Source organism: Macaca nemestrina, chromosome 5 (assembly GCF_043159975.1).
Source record: "Macaca nemestrina isolate mMacNem1 chromosome 5, mMacNem.hap1, whole genome shotgun sequence".
Classification (NCBI taxonomy): domain Eukaryota; kingdom Metazoa; phylum Chordata; class Mammalia; order Primates; family Cercopithecidae; genus Macaca; species Macaca nemestrina.
Genome location: NC_092129.1, coordinates 13691150 through 13710596, shown reverse-complemented (window position 1 = coordinate 13710596; position 19447 = coordinate 13691150). Strand labels below are relative to the sequence as shown.

General features: G+C 39.5%; 2 protein-coding genes across 14 annotated transcripts in view; one reads left to right on the top strand and one right to left on the bottom strand.

Annotated features, from left to right (window-relative positions):
- LOC105492043 (sestrin 1) overlaps positions 1-5719 on the top strand; it is a 107679-nt gene extending 101960 nt beyond the window's left edge. For all 6 annotated transcript variants that reach the window (XM_071096271.1, XM_011758881.3, XM_071096274.1 and 3 more), the window contains 3 exons: positions 1571-1761; positions 3484-3628; positions 4539-5719. In XM_071096271.1, the coding sequence (XP_070952372.1) occupies positions 1571-1761; positions 3484-3628; positions 4539-4625 (423 nt within the window). In that variant the 3' untranslated portion in view covers positions 4626-5719. The remainder of the gene's footprint in view (positions 1-1570; positions 1762-3483; positions 3629-4538) is intronic.
- LOC105492044 (armadillo repeat containing 2) overlaps positions 1-19447 on the bottom strand; it is a 161954-nt gene that overhangs the window by 16233 nt on the left and 126274 nt on the right. For 7 of the 8 annotated variants that reach the window (XM_011758883.2, XM_011758887.2, XM_011758888.2 and 4 more), the window contains one exon: positions 846-18714. The exons of the other annotated variant lie outside the window; for it this stretch is intronic. In XM_011758883.2, the coding sequence (XP_011757185.2) occupies positions 18557-18714 (158 nt within the window). In that variant the 3' untranslated portion in view covers positions 846-18556. Of the gene's footprint in view, positions 1-845; positions 18715-19447 lie in introns of those variants that run through there. 8 annotated transcript variants of the gene reach the window in all.

Below are 19447 nucleotides of genomic sequence, written 5' to 3'. Positions count from 1 at the left end.
AAGATTTTGTTTCTTTGCTCAAGAAACTAAGGGGCCTCATACTGGCTCCCACCTGTAATCCCAGCACCTTGGGAGGCTGAGGCAGGTGGATCGCCTGAGCCGAGGCATTCCAAGACCAGCCTGGCCAACAAGGGGAAACCTTGTCTCCACACAAAAATAAAATAAAATAAAATTAGCCAGGTGTGGTGGTGTGTACCTATGGTCCCATCTACTTAGGAGGCTGAGGTGGGAAGATCACTTGAGCCTGGAAGGTTGAGGCTGCGGTGAGCCCTGATGGAGCCACTGCACTCCAGCCTGGGTGACAGAGTGGGATCCTGTCTCAAAAAATAAAAATAAACTAAGGGACAAAATTTAGGCACAAGGAAGAGTTACAGAATAATTATACAATAGATTAGAAATTGAAGACATCGTGTGGACTGGAAATTTTATGGAGAGACATTAGGATTTGAAGAATTTGGATAGTAAAAAGGGTATTGTAAGTAGAAGAGAATAGACAATAATTAAGCTTAGGTTGAGGGATAGAGTGAAGGAAGGAATTACAAAGAGATTGGCTGGCTGCTGAGAGCTTCAAGCTAAAGATTCCTACTTCTGATTAGTGGTGTATGTTTAAAATTGGTTAGGTGTGCCTTAAATGTGAAAGCAGTTTACAGTAGATTATGCAGGGTTTGTAGGCTTTGACCAGAGTGATGGCATAATATCAAAGAGGTGTTTTTAGAAAAGCAACAAAGAAGTAGGGGCTTATTAAGTCTTGTTTCAGGTGGAAAGAAAGGAGGCAAGGAGATTTAATATAGGAAAACTAATTAGGAGACTCAGTTAATAGGGCTAAAAGGCAGAAGTGGGGGTAGGAGAAGGAATGGGTGCTGGATGTGTTGAATTAAAAATTCACAAAATTTGGCCAGATCTGGTGGCTGCCACGTGTAATCCCAGCATTTTGAGAGACCAAGATGGGAAAATCACTGAGGCCAAGCATTCAAGACTAGCATGGGCAGCCAAACAAGACCCTCTCTCTACAAATAATTTTAAACAGTATCCAAGCAAGGTGGCCTGTGCCTGTAGTTCCAGTTACTCAGGAGGCTGAGGCAGGGAGGATCGTTTGATCCCAGGAATTGGAGGCTGCAGTGAGCTGTGATCACACCATTGCACTCCAGCCTGGGCAACAGAGTGAGACCTTGTCTCTTAAAACACACTTACTCATTATTTGAATGCCATTTTGAATGGCTGCAGCAATGGAAAAGGAGAGGGGACTCCCAAGATGGTCACATCTGGGGGCTGAGTGGAGAGTGTGTGAAAGAGAGAAAGGCCGATGTGTAAAGGGAGGAGACTACTAGGTTTTTTTTTAGATGAGTCTATTAGTTTTTAAACTCACGGAGTTATAACACACAACCTTTTGCATGTTACAGTATGGAAATTGAAAAAAGATTGGAGTGCAAGAAGCTGAGAGTTAGGGATGAAAGCCAGTTGGATTGTCAGCCAAATGACAATCATTTTTACCATACTACAGAGCTGTAGATAAAGAACTGTACTTGACCACATTTTAATTATTCACATTTGTTCTATTCCCTGTATTTAGGACTATTGCTGGGAAGATCATGGTTATTCTTTGGTAAATCGCCTTTATCCAGATGTGGGACAGTTGATTGATGAAAAATTTCACATTGCCTACAATCTTACTTATAATACAATGGCAATGCACAAAGATGTTGATACCTCAATGCTTAGGCGGGCAATTTGGAACTATATTCACTGCATGTTTGGAATAAGGTTAGTCTTCTTTCTGTATTTATAAAAAGATGTTTACCTCTGGGCCAAATTATTCAAGTGCTTGGAGTGCATGTGCACATGGACACACACATAATCAAAACCCATCCCCTCCCCTATAACTTATTTTTATGCTATTTATGCTTCAAAGAACCAGTTTATTGCAACTTAGTTTTTTCTCCTCTTTCCTAGCTAGGCAGGAGGGAGAGTTAGGGACTTTGACAAGAGTTGAATGACAGCTGCCTCCAGGAAAGGGAGGACAAGCAAGCTGGTCCTAGAACAAAGTTTGTCACTGAACACCTTTAGTATCTTTTCTCTTCATATCATCTGTCTCCTGATACATTTATGTTTCTACCTCCTTGGAAATTAGTACCCTTATATTGCCCCTCTGGCTGTTCTTAGGCTCCCTCTGAGGATTACTTGCTCTCATAATACCTAATAAAAATGCAAAACTTTCATGTCCTTGCTGTTAGGTTTTTATTATGTTATAATGAAAATGCAGTCATTGTATACCACCTTCTCACACATGCACACGAACTCCGAGCTACAGTGCTTACTAGTTAACTATTTTCACTGTAAAATCAGGCTTTCTATTCATTTTATTAGAGACTCTGGTCAAAACCTACAAACCCTAGTTAATCTGCTCTAAACTGATCTGGCATTTGAGGTACATCTGACCAACTTTAAACTAATTTCCCACTAATCAGTAGCCAGACTATTGACTTTAGCCTCCTGAATGGTTGTAGAACCAGCTTTGCAAGACCTTTCTCCTCTTTCCCCTGAAAACTCAATAGGAGACTTCAGTACCTATGTCATCAGGAATCCATTACCCAGTGCAGCAAAGCAGACAACTAGTACATGCAGAGCCATCTTGGCTTAAAGCAGGATAGGCTCTCCTAAGTATAGACCATCCTTCTGCCCACAGCCCCTGCCTTTTTTCTCATTTGACCCCAGAAACTCCTAGAAACATGAGTAAGGTAATTCTAATTATTTTTATTTACACAAGTGAATTTCTCTATATGTATATATAGAGAATGTACTAGTACCAATAACAAACATAATTATTTTGTTTAATTTTGATAATACTCAAAATCTGTTCTCAGAATTTGTTCAGCCAGGCACAGTGGGTCACGCCCATAATCCCAGTACTTTGGGAAGCCAAGGCGGGCGGATCACTTGAGGTCAGGAGTTTTAGACTAGCCTGGCCAATATGGTGATACCCTGTCTCTACTAAAAATACAAAAATTAGCTGGGCATGGTGGCACACACCTGTAATCCTAGCTTCTCAGGAGGCTGAGGTGAGAGAATCACTTGAACCCAGGAAGCGGAAGTTGCAGTAAGCCAAGATAGCACCACTGCACTCCAGTCTGGGTGACAGGGCAAGACTCCGTCTCAATAATAGTTTGTTCCTCAGTGTGGTTGCATATTCATGATTGCAAATGTACACTACTGCTTGGTACCCAGTGCTATGTTAATATTGTCAGCTTTCAGGAATGATTTACTTGGGTAGTAGAAAATGTTCTGTTACTCTCCCTAAGTACTCTTGTTTCTTATCCCTTATACTCACTCATCCACCTGCAGTTGTAAAGCTCTATCATTTTTGGGGACAGCTGCCTACACAAAGAGGGAAAAAATACAGCATTAATTATTGATGTGTATACTTTTGTAACATGAAAACAGGTTATACACTGAAAATATCATAATTCTCCTTATGTCTTTCAACAGATACGATGATTATGACTACGGTGAAATTAACCAGCTATTGGATCGTAGCTTTAAAGTTTATATCAAAACTGTTGTTTGTACTCCTGAAAAGGTTACCAAAAGAATGTATGAAAGCTTCTGGAGGCAATTCAAGCACTCTGAGAAGGTATGTGCCTATTGTGGCTTGTTTACTCTGTAACTTAGCAATGATTCGTAGTCTCCTTCACCTAACCTAATTGGTCTGAAACCCTTTCCATCACCCCTCCCAACCCAAAGAAAAACATTCCAGGACAGCTGTCTCAGGTACCCCTTCAGAAGGGAACCTCATTATGGTGATAGAGTAAAAGAATAAAGATAGGGAGCACAGGTGGGCTGGCCCATCTTCAGAAGTGCTGGCATGGCTGTCAGCATGTAGAAGAAAGACTGTTTTATAAAAGCTGTGTATATGTAGAAGTGTCTGTTCTCTTTGAAACATCTTTATAGAAATTACTGAATAATGATTTGGCAGGGGAAGTTGTTATTCTGATAAAAGTGTCTAGATTTTCTGACATGTAACAAACCTCTAAGAAATATGGTAAAATATAAATGAAAGCTCAAACCATCTATCCAAAAATAATGTTAGGGCGGGCATGGTGGCTCACACCTGTAATCCCAGCACTTTGGGAGGCCAAGGCAGGCAGATCACTTCAGGTCAGGAGTCCAAGACCAGCCTGTCCAACATGGTGATACTAAAAATACCAAAAACTTAGTTGGGCATGGTGGCATGCACCTGTAGTCCCAGCTACTTGGGAGGCTGAGGCATGAGAACTGCTTGAACCCAGGAGGTGGAGGTTGCAGTGAGCCAAGATCGTGCCACTGCTCTTGAGCCTGGGAAAGAGTGAAACTGTGTATCAGGAAAAAAAAGACAGCTGTTTTGAGAAATTGATAATCTGTTCAACAAACCCAAGGATAAGTTATTCTGTACTACATAGGAAGTGTAGGACGTGTACTTATTTTATGTGTTCATTAGATTCACTGAAAAACTGATTGTGAATGTTTGTAACCCTTCCTTATGTGATGTTGTATTTTATATTCAGGTTCATGTTAATCTGCTTCTTATAGAAGCTAGGATGCAAGCAGAACTCCTTTATGCTCTGAGAGCCATTACCCGCTATATGACCTGATGCCTTTCCTTCATTCAAGATGATTCTGGAATGATCAGCAGATATAGTCTACAAGGGGAAGGTACTAAACCCCAGGACCAATGGTAGACAAAATAATTCAGAAATCCATTGTGCCATGATTCCTTTAGTTTCTGCTATTTTTCTGTGGAAAACCCACTGCTGGCACAAGCAGTGACTGTTTGGCAGCTTCAAGTTTAGAGCTGTGAAGACAGGCTGCCATTCAAGTATTTTGCTTTTTGACAGTACAAGATGCTGTGTAACTGTTTTAATACAGCAAATAGTAACTCTCCAAATCCTGTTGCTTTTATGTTAAATAAGATAACAAGAATTGGAGCATGCAAAGATGGGACTTGGATAATGACTTAAGCTTTATATATAAAGAATTTTAGAAGATCTTGGTGCTGCTATTCCTGCTGGAGGAATGAATAGATGGCTGTTTCAGTTAAGCTATTAGTAATAAAAGTGAACATTGCTACTATCTGAGCCTACATACATAACTTGTGTGATTTCAAATTGCATTATGTGTTAATTTTCTTGCATCTAAAAAAGCATAGAATTCCTACTCACACAGCTCAGCAACAACCATTTTGATGGTAACAGTTAATTTCTCTCATTAGTTTTTTAAATTCAGGGTTCTGGATATTAAATTATAATGGCATTCTTAAAGATTTTCTTCAAAAAGCAATCCTAAATGAAAGTGTGTAAATTACAAGAAGCTGGCGATCTTTTGATATGCTGTTTCACAGGATCCTGACACTGGAGGGCAGCTGTCTTGTGCAGTAGTTGTGTTTCCAGCATCGAAGTTGTGGGATATGTTGCTGTAGACTGCTGCGCAGTCCTGGGTGCATTCTGTGTCTCTGCCTCTGCCTGCCTCCTGGTCCCCCCTTTAAAGGTTGTGCAGCTCCTTAAATAATAAAGCTGGAAAACATTTTTAGTCAGGTTATCACATTTGATTTACAAAAACGCTAACTTTGTTTGAAATGCAAACAGGTTTGAAAATATGTATTAAGTACTTTGTATTCTGGAAGCGTGAATTGCTTTTGAAGTCTGTCAGTATTACTGGTATTTTTCAATAAAGAAGAATTTTTCTCCAATTTTATGTGCTGTCTCAATCTCTTAAAAAGTCATGACTTCACTATTAGTAATAATTTTGAGTTTCTACCTACTTTCATAAGCCAATTAAATAATGCTGTAATCAGATGAGACTGCTTTTAAATGGCAAAACACTTGAAGCCATTTTGAAAGATAGATACAAAGAAGAGTGGACTTTCTTTAGAATCTTCTGTAAGACCATTTTTATTTATCTTGGAAATGACTGGTATGCCCCTATGCCTGCTCTCTTTTGAACTGTTTTAGAGTTCCAATAGAATGTTAAGAATTACTAGAAAGAAGGATTCATTAGGGAGAGACTGCAGAACAAAAAATGACACTTTCTCAGACAAGTAGAAATAGCTCTAAGTTTAACTGAAGCGGTTGTGATAACTCTGTTACTCCTCAAAACATTTATTGAGCTCAATCTAGTGCCTGCCTCCAAATGTATGGGGTAGTGTGGAAGTGAGGGTTGGGAGCAATCAATTTTGAATAGAGGTGGTACCTGTCGTCAAGGATATTTACTCTTGTGAGAAGACAAGACTATAACCTTAGCTAAAAATAGAGTATTATCTTCAATATGTTTTATATTTAAAGAAACTTATAAGTACATTACTCATCGAATATGCATCACGCCTTTGTCCTCTTCTGCCTGCTATGGAGTTCTCTCACTATAGCAATACAATTGAACCCAAGAAGATAGTTAAAATTTTACTTATCCCATTTCTGTTCTTTGTTCCTCCTCTTGAAAATACAAAATTTCTAGTAGAGATTCTAATCAGCAGTAGAGTGATCACAAAACAAGATCAACTAGAATGCATTTAGTCCACTGGAACTTATAATCACTTAGAAATTGAAATCAAACTTTCAATGAGTTAAAAAATATGTTACCTAAAGTAATAAGAGTGCATGTGATACAAAGTTAATGTTTCAATGCCTCCCATTTAACAGGTGCTTCCTGTTTGAGTGTTTTCTCAAAAGTAAACACACAGGATTTCTAATGTTGCTATATAATCTTTGAAACCAGTAGTTTTCAGAATAATTAGGGAAGGTACATTACACTGGGGATATCAAAACCTTCCCCAACCAGAGGAAAATTTTTTTCTAAAATAATATGAGAAGATTTCTGGTTGAGGTTCCCAGGATTCAAGAGTTAAAATATGAGTTTTTTGGGCCATATTTGGGAAAATTTTTATTAAGCCAAACTTAATCATCTCTAAGAATGAGGTTGATTTTGATACAGACCACCGGGAGATAAGTAGGTAAGTAAAACTTGTTGGATAAGCATTTTTTTATCAATATACTCTGAAATTTTATTAGCATATTCATATATGTGAATATCATATACGAATCAGAAATTTTATTAGCATATTTGTATATGTGAATATCATATACGAATCATACTAGTTTTTTTTGCTAATGCTAGTAGATGGGAGTAATGTCAGCAAGATGATGGACTTGGGAATTCCATGTCCTTATTCTCCCAGAGACACTAAGTTAACAATATATGGGCCAGAATATCTTTGTGAGAACTCTAGAAACCAACTGGGAAACTGCAGCACTAAGGCAAATACAAAGCCAGGAAAAGGCTGCACCTAAAGGCTAGGAAAGTTGGGGATTTTGCTCACCCTAGCTCTTCCCTAGCAGAGGATAGTGTGATCAAGAGGAAGCATAAATTCAGCAAAGTTGCAGGATACAAAATCAGCACACAAAAATCAGTTGTATTTCTATACAGTAGCAATGAATGATCCAAAAAAATTAAACAATTCCATTTACAATAGCATCAAAAAGAATAAAATAGGAATAAACCAAGGAGATATGCGATGGTGTGAATGTTTGTGTCTTCCCCCCACATTTGTATGTTGTATGTTGAAATGTAATCCTCAATGTGGTGGTATTAAGAAGTAGGCCTTTGGGAGGTGATAAGGTCAAGAGGGCTCTGCCCTCATGAATGGGATTAGTGCCCTTTAATAGAGGTCTGGGAAGCTCCCCTTCCACCATGTGAGGACAGAGCTAGAGTATGCCATCTGTGAGGAAGAAGACACTAGGCACCAAATCCTTGATATTGGACTTTCCAGCCTCCAAAACTGGTGAGCAATAAATTTCTGTTACCTATGAATTACCCAGTCTAAGGTATTTTGTTACAGCAGCCTGAACAGACTAAGACAAAAGACTTTCACATTGAAAACTGTAAGGCAGCAGTTCCCAACCTTTTTGGCACCAGGGACTGGTTTCATGGAAGACAGTTTTTCCATGGACCCAGGGTGGACAGTGCAGTGGGGGATGGTTTCAGGATAAAACTGTTCCACCTCAGATCATCAGGTATTAGATTCTTATAAGGAGTGTACAACCCACATCCCTCACATGCACAGTTCACAATAGGGTCCAGCTCCTATGAAAATCCAATGCTGCAGCTGATCAGACAGGAGGCAGAGCTCAGGCAGTAATGCTTGCCCACAACTCACCTCCTGCTGTGCAGTCAGTTTCTAACAGGCCACAGACCAATACTGGTCCATGGGTTGGGGACCCCTGCTGTAAAGCATTACTAAGAAATTAAAGACACAAATAAATGGAAAGATATCTCATGGTCACCCAGAGTGACCTGTAGATTCAATGCAATCTCTATCAAAATCCCAATGGCATTTTTCACAGAAGTAGAGAATTCCATGCTAAAAATCATCTAGAATCTTCAGCAGACCCTGAATAGCCAAAACAATCTTGAAAAAGAACAAAGTTGGAGGTCTCACACTCCCTGATGTCAAAACATATTGCAAAGCAACAGTAATCAAAATAATGTGGAACTGGCACAAAGTCAAACATACAGGCCAATGGAATAAGGTCCAGAAATAAATTCTCACATATATGGCCAAATGATCTTTAGCAAAGGTACCAAGACCACTCAGTAGGGACAGGACAGTCTCTTTAACAAATGATGCTAGGAAAACTGGATACGCACATGCAAAACAATGAAGTTGGACCCTTGTGTATTAAAAAACTCAAAGACCTAAATGTAAGACTGACAACTGTAAAACTAGATGAAAACACAGGGGGAAAGTTTCACAATATTGGATTTGGCAATGATTTCTTAGATATGACACAAAGTATGGGCAGCAAAAGAAAAAAATGGAATTACATCAGACTTAAAAATATTTGTTCATCAAAGGACAATCAACAGAATGAAAAGGCAACCTATGGGATAGAAAATATTTACAAATTATATATTCGATAAGAGGTTAATAACCAGAATATATGAAGAATTCCTACAACTCAAAAAATCAAATAACTAAAAAATGGGGCTGGGAGTGGTGGCTCATGCCTGTAATCCCAGCAGTCTGGGAGGCCGAGGCAGGCAGATCATGAGGTCAGAAGATCGAGACCATCCTGGCCAACATAGTGAAACCCCTGTCTCTACACAAAAATTAGCTGAGTGCGGTGGTGTGCACCTGTAACCCACTGGGATTAGTCAGGAGGCTGAGGCAGGAGAATGGCTTGAACCTGAGAAGCGGAGATTGCAGTGAGCTGAGATTGCGCAACTGCACTCCATGCACTTCAGCCTGGTGACAGAGCGAGACTTCATCTCAAAAAAAAAAAAAAAAGAAGGCCAAAGACTTGAATAGACATTTCTCCAAAGATGATATACAAATGACCAACAAACAAAAATTATGAAAAGGTGCTCAGCATGACTAATTATAAGAAATGTAAATCAGTATTACAAAGACACATTACCTCACACCCATCAGGATGGCTACTATTTTTAAAAATCCCAAAATAAGTGTTGGTGAGGATGTGGGGAAATCGGAATGCTTACGTGGTATTGGTAAGAATGTAAAATGATAATCACCACTTAAACACGATGTAGGTTCCTCAAAAAATTAAAAATAGAATTCCCATATGACACAGCAATTCCACTTGCTGTGGACTGAATATTTGTGTTCCCCCAAAATTCACAGGTTGAAGCCCTATGGTCTTCAGGAAGTGATTCGGTCAGGAAGGTGGAGCCCGCATGAGTGGCAGTAAACCCTTATAAGGAGAGACAGATGAGAGATGATCTCTCTCGCCACCATATGAAGATAGAGCAAAAAGGCAGCCCTCTGCAAACCAGGAAGAGGGCCTTGACCACAAAGTGAACTGGCCAGCACCTTGACTTTGGACTTCCTAGTCTTAAGAACTGTGAGGAATGAACTTTTGTTAAGTCACCCAAACTATATTTTTTGTTATGTCAACTTGAATGAAGACATCACTTCTGAGTATATACACAAAAGAACTGAAAACAAGATCTTAAAGAGATTTGCACACCTATATTCATGGCAACATTATTCACAATAGCCATGACATGGAGGCAACCCAAATGTTCACTGACAGATGAATGGATAAACAAAATGTGGTATATACATAGAATGGAATATTATTCAGTCTTGGAAAGAAAGCAGCAGGGCACAGGTGGCTCACACCTATAATCCCAGCACTTTGGGAGGCTGAGGCAGGTGGATCACTTGAGGCCCAGAGTTCAAGACCAGCCCTGGCCAACATGGTGAAAACCCATCTCCACTAAAAATACAAAAATTAACCAGGCATGGTGGTGCATGCCTGTAATCCCAGCTACTTAGAAGGCTGAGCAGGAGAATCAGTTGAACCTGGGAAGCGGAGGTTGCAGTGAGCCAAGATCATGTTATTGCACTCCAGCCTGGGTAACAGAGACTGTTCTGAGACTCTGTCTCAGGGAAGAAAAAAAAAAAAAAAGGAAGGAAATCCTATCACAGGCAACAACATGGATGAACCTTGATAATACTATGCTAAGCGAAATAAACCAGTCACATACATACACAAATATTGTATGGCTCCACTTATATGAGATATCAAGTAGTCAAAGTCATAGAAACCGAAAGTATTAACAGAATGATGGTTGCCAGGAGCTGGTGGGGGTGAAAATGGGGAGTTGTTTGGTGCATACAGCTTTAGTTTACAAGATGAAAGAATTCTAGAGATCTGTTGCAGAACAATGTGAATATACTTAAACTACTGAACTGTACACTTGAAATAGTTAAAATGGTAGATTTTACGTGTTTTTTTAACCACAGGTTTTGTTTAAGTAGATGGTTCCAAATGGTCCAGCTTGTATGTGGGTCTAAGGGGAGCAGTTAAGTATGGAAGAGAATAGGTATAATGGGATCCCACCATGAGTTACTATATTAGTCGTAAATATGAAGGGGGCCGTTTAGGGAGGGGAGAGTTTGATTTTTCTTTTCCCTAAAAGTAGAATAAATAGCTTGCTATGAATGAAATACATTATATCTGTGAATGTTTTAGATAAATTAGCCCCTGTGACTTAAACTGATTTCATCTATTGGAGTGAATCTACCAGCATATACTTACCTTATGGACTACAATAAAGTGAGTGTCCCTAGAGGATTTTGCTGAGCCACATTAGGTATGAGCCCCAGACTAGAACCATTCTTTGAAAGTCTATTTGTTCCTAGAAATGTAGGTTCTTTTTTTTTTTTTTTTTTTTTTGAAAGAGTGTCTTGTGCTGTTGCCCAGGTATAGTGCAGTGGCACAATCTTAGCTCACTGTAACCTCCACATCCCAGGTTCAAGAGATTTTCATGAAACAAAGCCACTGGGAAGTTTGAACTGGGCAGAGCCCACTGCAGCTCAGCAAGGCTGCTGTGGCCAGACTGCCTCTCTAGATTCCTCCTCTCTGGGCAGGGCATCTCTGAAAAAAAGGCAGCAGTCCCAGTCAGGGACTAATAGATAAAACCCCCATCTCCCTGGGACAGAGCACCTGGGGTAAGGGGCGGCTGTGGGTGCAGCTTCGGCAGACTTAAACCTCCCTGCCTGCTGGCTCGAAGAGAGCAGCGGATCTCCCAGCACAGCGTTCCAGCTCTGATAAGGGATGGACTGCCTCCTCAAGTGGGTCCCTGACCCCCCGTGTATCCTGACTGGGAGACACCTCCCAGTAGGAGCCGACAGACACTTCATACAGGAGAGCTCTGGCTGGCATCTGGCAGGTGCCCCTCTGGGACAAAGCTTCCAGAAGAAGGAATAGGCAGCAATCTTTGCTGTTCTGCAGCCTCTGCTGGTGATACCCAGGCAAACAGGGTCTGGATGGACCTCCAGCAAACTCCAGCAGCACTGCAGCAGAGGGGCCTGATTGTTAGAAAGCAAGCTAACAAATAGGAAGGAATAGTATCAACATCAACAAAAAGGGTGCCCACTCAGAGACCCCACCTGAATGTCACCAACATCAACAACCAAAGGTAGATAAATCCACAAAGATGGGGAGAAACCAGCACAAAAAGATTGAAATTCCAAAAACAAGAATGCCTCTTCTCCTCCAAAAGATCACAACTCCTTGCCAGCAAGGAACAAAACTGGACAGAGAATGAGTTTGACTAATTGACAGAAGTAGACTTCAGAAGGTGGCTAATAACAAACTCCTCCAAGCTAAAGCGGGATGTTCTAATCCAATGCAAGGAAGCTAAGAACCTTGAAAAAAGGTTAGACGAATTGCTAACTAGAATAACCAGTTTATAGAAGAACATAAATGACCTGACGGAGCTGAAAAACACAGCACAAGAACTTCATGAAGCATATACAAGTATCAATAGCCAAATCTATCAAGCAGAAGAAAAGATACCAGTGATTGAGGATCAACTCAATGAAATAAAGCAAGAAAACAAGATTAGAGAAAAAAGAATGAAAAGAAATGAACAAAGCCTGCAAGAAGTATGGGACCATGTGAAAAGACGAAATCTACGTCAATTGGTGTACCTGAAAGTGACGGGGAGAATGGAACCAAGCTGGAAAATACTCTTCAGGATATTGCTCAGGAGAACTTCCCCAATCTAGCAAGACAGGCCAACATTCAAATTCAGGAAATACAGAGAACACCACAAAGATACTCCTTGAGAAGAGCAACCCAAGACACATAATTGTCAGATTCACCAAGGTTGAAATGAAGGAAAAAATGTTAAGGGCAGCCAGAGAGAAAGGTCGGGTTATCCAAAAAGGGAAGCCCATCAGACTAACAGTGGATCTCTTGACAGAAACCCTACAAGCCAGAAGAGAGTGGGGACCAATATTCAACATTCTTAAAGAATTTTCAACCCAGAATTTCATATCCAGCCCAACTTAGCTTCGTAAGTGAATGAGAAATAAAACCCTTTACAGACAAACAAATGCTGAGAGATTTTGTCACCACCAGGCCCGCCTTACAAGAGCTCCTGAAGGAAGCACTAAACATGGAAAGGAACAACCAGTACCAGCCATTGCAAAAACATAGCAAATTGTAAAGACCATCGATGCTATGAAGAAACTGCAACAGGCAAAATAATCAGCTAGCATCATAATGACAGGATCAAATTCACATATAACAATATTAACCTTAAATGTAAACAGGCTAAATGTCCCAATTAAAAGACACAGACTGGCAAATTGGATAAAGAGTCAAGATCCATTGGTGTGCTGTATTCAGGAGACCCATCTCACATGCAAAGACACACACAGGCTCAAAATAAAGGGATGGAAGAATATTTACCAATCAAATGGAAAGCAAAAAAATAAAAAAGCAGGGACTGCAATCCTATCCTCTGATAAAACAGACTTTAAACCAATACAGGTCAAAAGAGACAAAGAAGGGCATTACATAATGGTAAAGGGATCAATGCAACAAGAAGAGCTAACTGTCCTAAATATATATGCACCAATACAGGAGCACCCAGATTCATAAAGCAAGTTCTCAGAGACCTACAAAGAGACTTAGACTCCCACACAATAATAGTTGGAGACTTTAACACCCCACTGTCAATATTAGAAAGATCAATGAGACAGAAACTTAACAAGGATATCCACCAGGACTTGAACTTAGCTCTGGACCAAGTGGACCTAATAGACATCTACAGAACTCTCCACCCCAAATCAACAGAATATACATTCTTCTCAGCACCACATCGCATTTATTCCAAAACTGACCACATAATTGGAAGTAAAACACTCCTCAGCAGATGCAAAAGAACAGAAATCATAACAAACAGTCTCTCAGACCACAGTGAAATCAAATTAGAACCCAAGATTAAGAAACTCACTCAAAACTGCACAACTAAATGGAAACTGAACAACCTGCTCCTGAATGACTACTGGGTACATAACGAAATGAAGGCAGAAATAAAGATGTTCTTTGAAACCAATGAGAACAAAGACACAACATACCAGAATCTCTGGGACATATTTAAAGCAGTGTATAGAGGAAAATTTATAGCACTAAAAGTCCACAAGAGAAAACAGGAAGATCTAAATTCAACACCCTAACATCACAATTAAAATAACTAGAGAAGCAAGAGCAAACAAATTCAAAAGCTAGCGGAAGACAAGAAATAACTAAGATCAGAGCAGAACTGAAAGTGATAGAGACACAAAAAACCCTTCAAAAGATCAATGAATCCAGGACCTGGCTTTTTGAAAAGATCAACAAAATAGACCACTAGCGAGACTAATGAAGAAAAATTAGAAGAATCAAGTAGACACAATAAAAAATGGATAAAGGGGATATCACCACCGATCCTACAGAAATACAGACTACCATCAGAAAATACTATAAACACCTCTATGCATATAAACTAGAAAATCCAGAAGAAATGGATAAATTCCTGGACACATACACCCTCCCAAATCTAAACCAGGAAAAAGTCGAATCCCAGAATAGACCAATAACAAGTTCTGAAATTAAGGCAGCAATGAATAACCTACCAACTAAAAAAAGCCCAGGACCAGACGGATTCATAGCCGAATTCTACCAGAGGTAAAAAGAGGAGCTGGTACCACTCCTTCTGAAACTATTCCAAACAATAGAAAAAGAGGGAATCCCCCCCTAACTCATTTTATGAGGCCAGCATCATCCTGATACCAAAACCTAGCAGAGATACAATGAAAAAAGAAAATTTCAGGCCAACATCCCTGATGAAAATCAATGGGAAAATCCTCAATAAAATACTGGCAAGCCAAATCCAGCAGCACATCAAAAAGCTTATCCACCATGATCGAGTTGGCTTCACCTCTGGGATGCAAGGCTGATTCAACAAACATAAATCAATAAACATAATTCATCACATAAACAGAACCACAGACAAAAAACACATGATTATCTTAATAGATGAAGAAAAGGCCTTCAACAAAATTCAACAGCCCTTCATGCTAAAAACTCTCAATAAACTAGGTATTGATGGAATGTATCTCAAAATAGTAAGAGCTATTTATGACAAACCCACAGCCAATATCATACTGAATGGGCAAAAGCTGGAAGCATTCCCTTTGAAAACCGACACAAGACAAGGATGCCCTCTCTCACCACTCATATTCAACATAGTGTTGGAAGTTCTGGCCAGGGCAGTCAGGCAAGAGAAATAAATAAATAAAGCATATTCAGTTAGGAAAAGAGGAAGTTAAATTGTCTCTGTTTGCAGATGACATGACTGTATATTTAGAAAACCCCATTGTCTCAGCCCAAAATCTTCTTAAGCTGATGAGCAATTTCAGCAAAGTCTCAAGATACAAAATCAATGTGCAAAAATCACAAACATTCTTATAAGCCAGTAACAGACAAACAGAGAGTCAAATCGTGAGTGAACTCCCATTCACAATTGCTACAAAGGGAACAAAATACCTAGGAATACAACTTACAAGGGATGTGAAGGACCTCTTCAAGGAGAACTACAAACCACTGCTCAAGGAAGTAAGAGAGGACACAAATGAACAAACATTCCATGCTCATGGATAGGAAGAATCAATATTGTGAAAATGGCCATACTGCCCAAAGTATTTTATAGATTCAATGCTATCCCCATCAAGCTACCACTGACTTTCTTTACAGAATTGGAGAAAACTACTTTAAATTTCATATGGAACGAAAAAAGAGCCCACATAGCCAAGACAATCCTAAGCAAAAAGAACAAAGCTGGAGGCATCACGCTACCTAACTTCAAACTATACTACAATAACAAAAAACAGCATGGTACTGGTACCAAAACAGAGATATAGACCAATGGAACAGAACAGAGCCCTCAGAAATAACACTACACATCTACAACCATCTGATCTTTGACAAACCTGACAAAAACAAGCAACCGGGAAAGGATTCCCTATTTAATAAATGGTGTTGGGAAAACTGGCTAGCCATATGTAGAAAGCTGAAACTGGATCCCTTCCTTACACTTTATACAAAAATTAACTGAAGATGGATTAAAGACTTAAATGTAAGACCTAAAACCATAAAAACACTAGAAGAAAACCTAGGCAATACCATTCAGGACACTGGCATGGGCAAAGACTTCATGTCTAAGACACCAAAGGCAATGGCAACAAAAGCCAAAATTGACAAATGGGATCTAGTTAAAGAGCTTCAGCACAGCAAAAGAAACTATCATCAGAGTGAACAGGCAAGCTACAGAATGGGAGGAAATTTTTGCAATCTATCCATCTGACAAAGGGCTAATATCCAGAATCTACAAGGAACTTAAACAAATTTATAAGAAAAAAACAAACAACCCCATCAAAAAGTGGGCAAAGGATGTAAACAGACACTTCTCAAAAGAAGATATTTATGCAGCCAACAAACATGAGAAAAAGCTCATCATCACTGGTCATTAGAGAAATGCAAATCAAAACCACAATGAGATACCATCTCACACCAGTTAGAATGGCAATCATTAAAAAGTAAGGAAACAACAGACGCTGGAGAGGATGTGGAGAAATCAGAATGCTTTTACACTGTTGGTGGGAGTATAAATTAATTCAACCATTGGGAAGACAGTGTGGCAATTCCTCAAGGGCCTAGAAACAGAAATATCATTTAACCCAGCAATCCCATTACTGGGTATATGCCCAAAGGATTATAAATCATTCTACTATAAAGACACATGCACATGTATGTTTACTGCAGCACTGTTCACAATAGCGAAGACTTGGAATCAACCCAAATGCCCATCAATGATAGACTGGATAAAGAAAATGTGGCACATACACACCATGGAATACTATGCAGCCATAAAAAGGGATGAGTTCATCTCCTTTGCAGGGACATGGATGAATGTGGAACCCATCATTCTCAACAAATTAACACAGGAACAGAAAACCAATGTTCTCACTCATAAGTGGGAGCTGAACAATAAGATCACATGGACACAGGGAGGGGAACATCACACACTGGGGCCCATCAGGGGGTGGGGGGCTAGGGGAGGGGTAGCATTAGAAGAAATACCTAATGTAGATGATGGGTTATGGGTGCAACAAACCACTATGGCACATGTATACTCATGTAACAAACCTGCACATTCTGCACATGTACCCCGGAATTTAAAGTATAATAATAAAAAAAAAAAAAGAGAGAGAGAGATTATCATGCCTCAGCCTCCCAAGTAGCTGAGATTACAGGTATGTGCCATCATGCCCAGCTAATTTTTGTATTTTTAGTAGAGATGGGGTTTCACCATGTTGACTGGACTGGTCTCGAACTCACAACCTCAGGTGATATGCCTGCCTCGGCCTCCCAGAGTGTTGGGATTACAAGTGTAAGCCACCATGCCCAGCTGGTTTATTCTAACAGGTTTCAAGAACCCATTCAGTCTGGGACGCCTGCTCTCATCTCATGAGTTTTGGTGTTTTGTAGGGTGAGAAATGAGCTGTTAATAAAATCCTTTCTCCAAGCAGAGTAGTAAATTTACTTTTTGTTGTTGTTGAGATGAGGTCTCACTTTGTTGCCCAGGCTGGTCTTGAAATCCTAGCCTCATGGGATCCTCCCCTCTCAGCCTTCCAAAGTGCTGAATTACAGGTGTGAGTCAGCAAATTTATTTTTATTTCCAACTCATCTTCATTTGGCTAGTATAGGATAACAATAGTAATCTCAATCTTTTGTTTTTTAATCATTTATTCAAAGGCCGAACTCATCCTACAAAGAATGGCAAACTAAGAAAGTGCTTGGTGTTTTCAACACCCACTCCACATCATACACTGGACTGGGCCATTTGCCCATTTAATGGTTTGTTCCAAATTACACTACAGTAAAATAGATATGATTCCCATTTTACAGTTGAAGCTCAAGAAATTAAGTTACTTGCTCCAAAGGTAGCAGGGGAGAGCGTGGATTCAGATGCAGGTCTACCATTCACCTAAGCCTGCATTCTTTCTAATACATTACGTCACCTGTCAAACACGGAGAGTTACAATTAGAAGGACTGTCTTAGTCCAGTCATTTTATTTCAAATGAAAAGATAACTCTCATTTTAATCTATTTTATTTATTTAATAAACAAATGGCCCAAAGCAGTTTTCTTTAAGTTTTTCTGCTTACTCCTTCTCTTAATATGAGGACCAAAAAGGTACTGGTACCAAATGAGAACCCTTATTATTTGACGTAGTAAGAATTAGTATAGATCCTATGTTGTAACATGTTCCACTCATGTTGACTACCCTTCTTTCTATATAATCTAACAGCCTTCATTGCACAGTTCATTTAACTTATGAACACTTTAATTCCAAAATTGCTAAATCAAGATTTTAAGACTAGAACTAAATTGTTTAATAGAGAATAGAAGAAAAAGTCATTTACTTAAAAATGCATATATTTTCATCTTACATTTCTCATAACAGGAAATATAACATGTATATACGTTTTTCCATAATACCTAACAAGAAGAAATGCTTATTTTTAAAAAATACTTCGGCTACTCACTAAAACCAGTTCTTGAAAAACTTTCCATGTTTGTTAATCCTGAAAAAAATGTTCACATTTGTTACCAGTTCTTAAGAATGAGGGAGACGTGACTTCCTGTTTCTACTGTTCACCTGCATCACGTTAGAAAGAGGGAATGGGCAGGGGTTCTAGGAAGGTGTGATGTCTCTGAATTCGGTTGAGAAGCTGCTGTGCCACAGGTTTGAATTCTGTTTCCCAGTGGAGTTTGTGATAGTTTTTTAGGTCTGGATCAAAACTGCCATCCAGTGCTAGTTCTTCATCTGTATTAGAAAAATTTAAATTACAGCATTATTTAGAAATGTAATCCTATTGAATATCATTTAATTTTGATGATATGAGTTAAACTCACCCTGGGTCACCCTTTAATACCAACGTAACACAAGATAGGATTTCAGAGAAGTTCTTTACTCTCTTCTGTTCTTTATGAATACATCATTTTATTTTATTTTATTTGGAGAGGCAGGGTCTCCATGTATTGCCCAGGCTGGTCTCCAACTCCTGACCTCAAGCAATCCTCCCACTTTGACCTCCCCACGTGCCAAAGTGCTGGGATTACAGGTGTGACCTACCTCTCCAAGCCCATTACTTTACAATTAGTATATTTTGGTATCTTAATTTAAATGGGCAATATTTTTTTCAAAAAAAATCTGGCCAGGTGTGGTGGCTCATGCCTGTAATGCCAACACATTGGGAGCCTGAGGTAGGAGAATTGCTTGAGTCCAAGAGTTCAAGATTAGCCTGAGCAACACAGTGACAGCTCAGAAAAAATAAAAAATTTAAAAAAATCAGAAGATTATCTGGGCATGGGGGCATGTGCCTGTGGTCCTAGCTACTCAAGAGGCTGAGGTCAGGAGGATCGCTCGAGCACGGGAGATTGAGGCTGCAGTGGGGCATGACTGTGCCACTGCCCTCCAGCCTAAACGACACAGCAAGACCCTGTCTCAAAAAATAAAAAATCTGAGATTGAACTGAACCTTTATTTCAACTAATTCC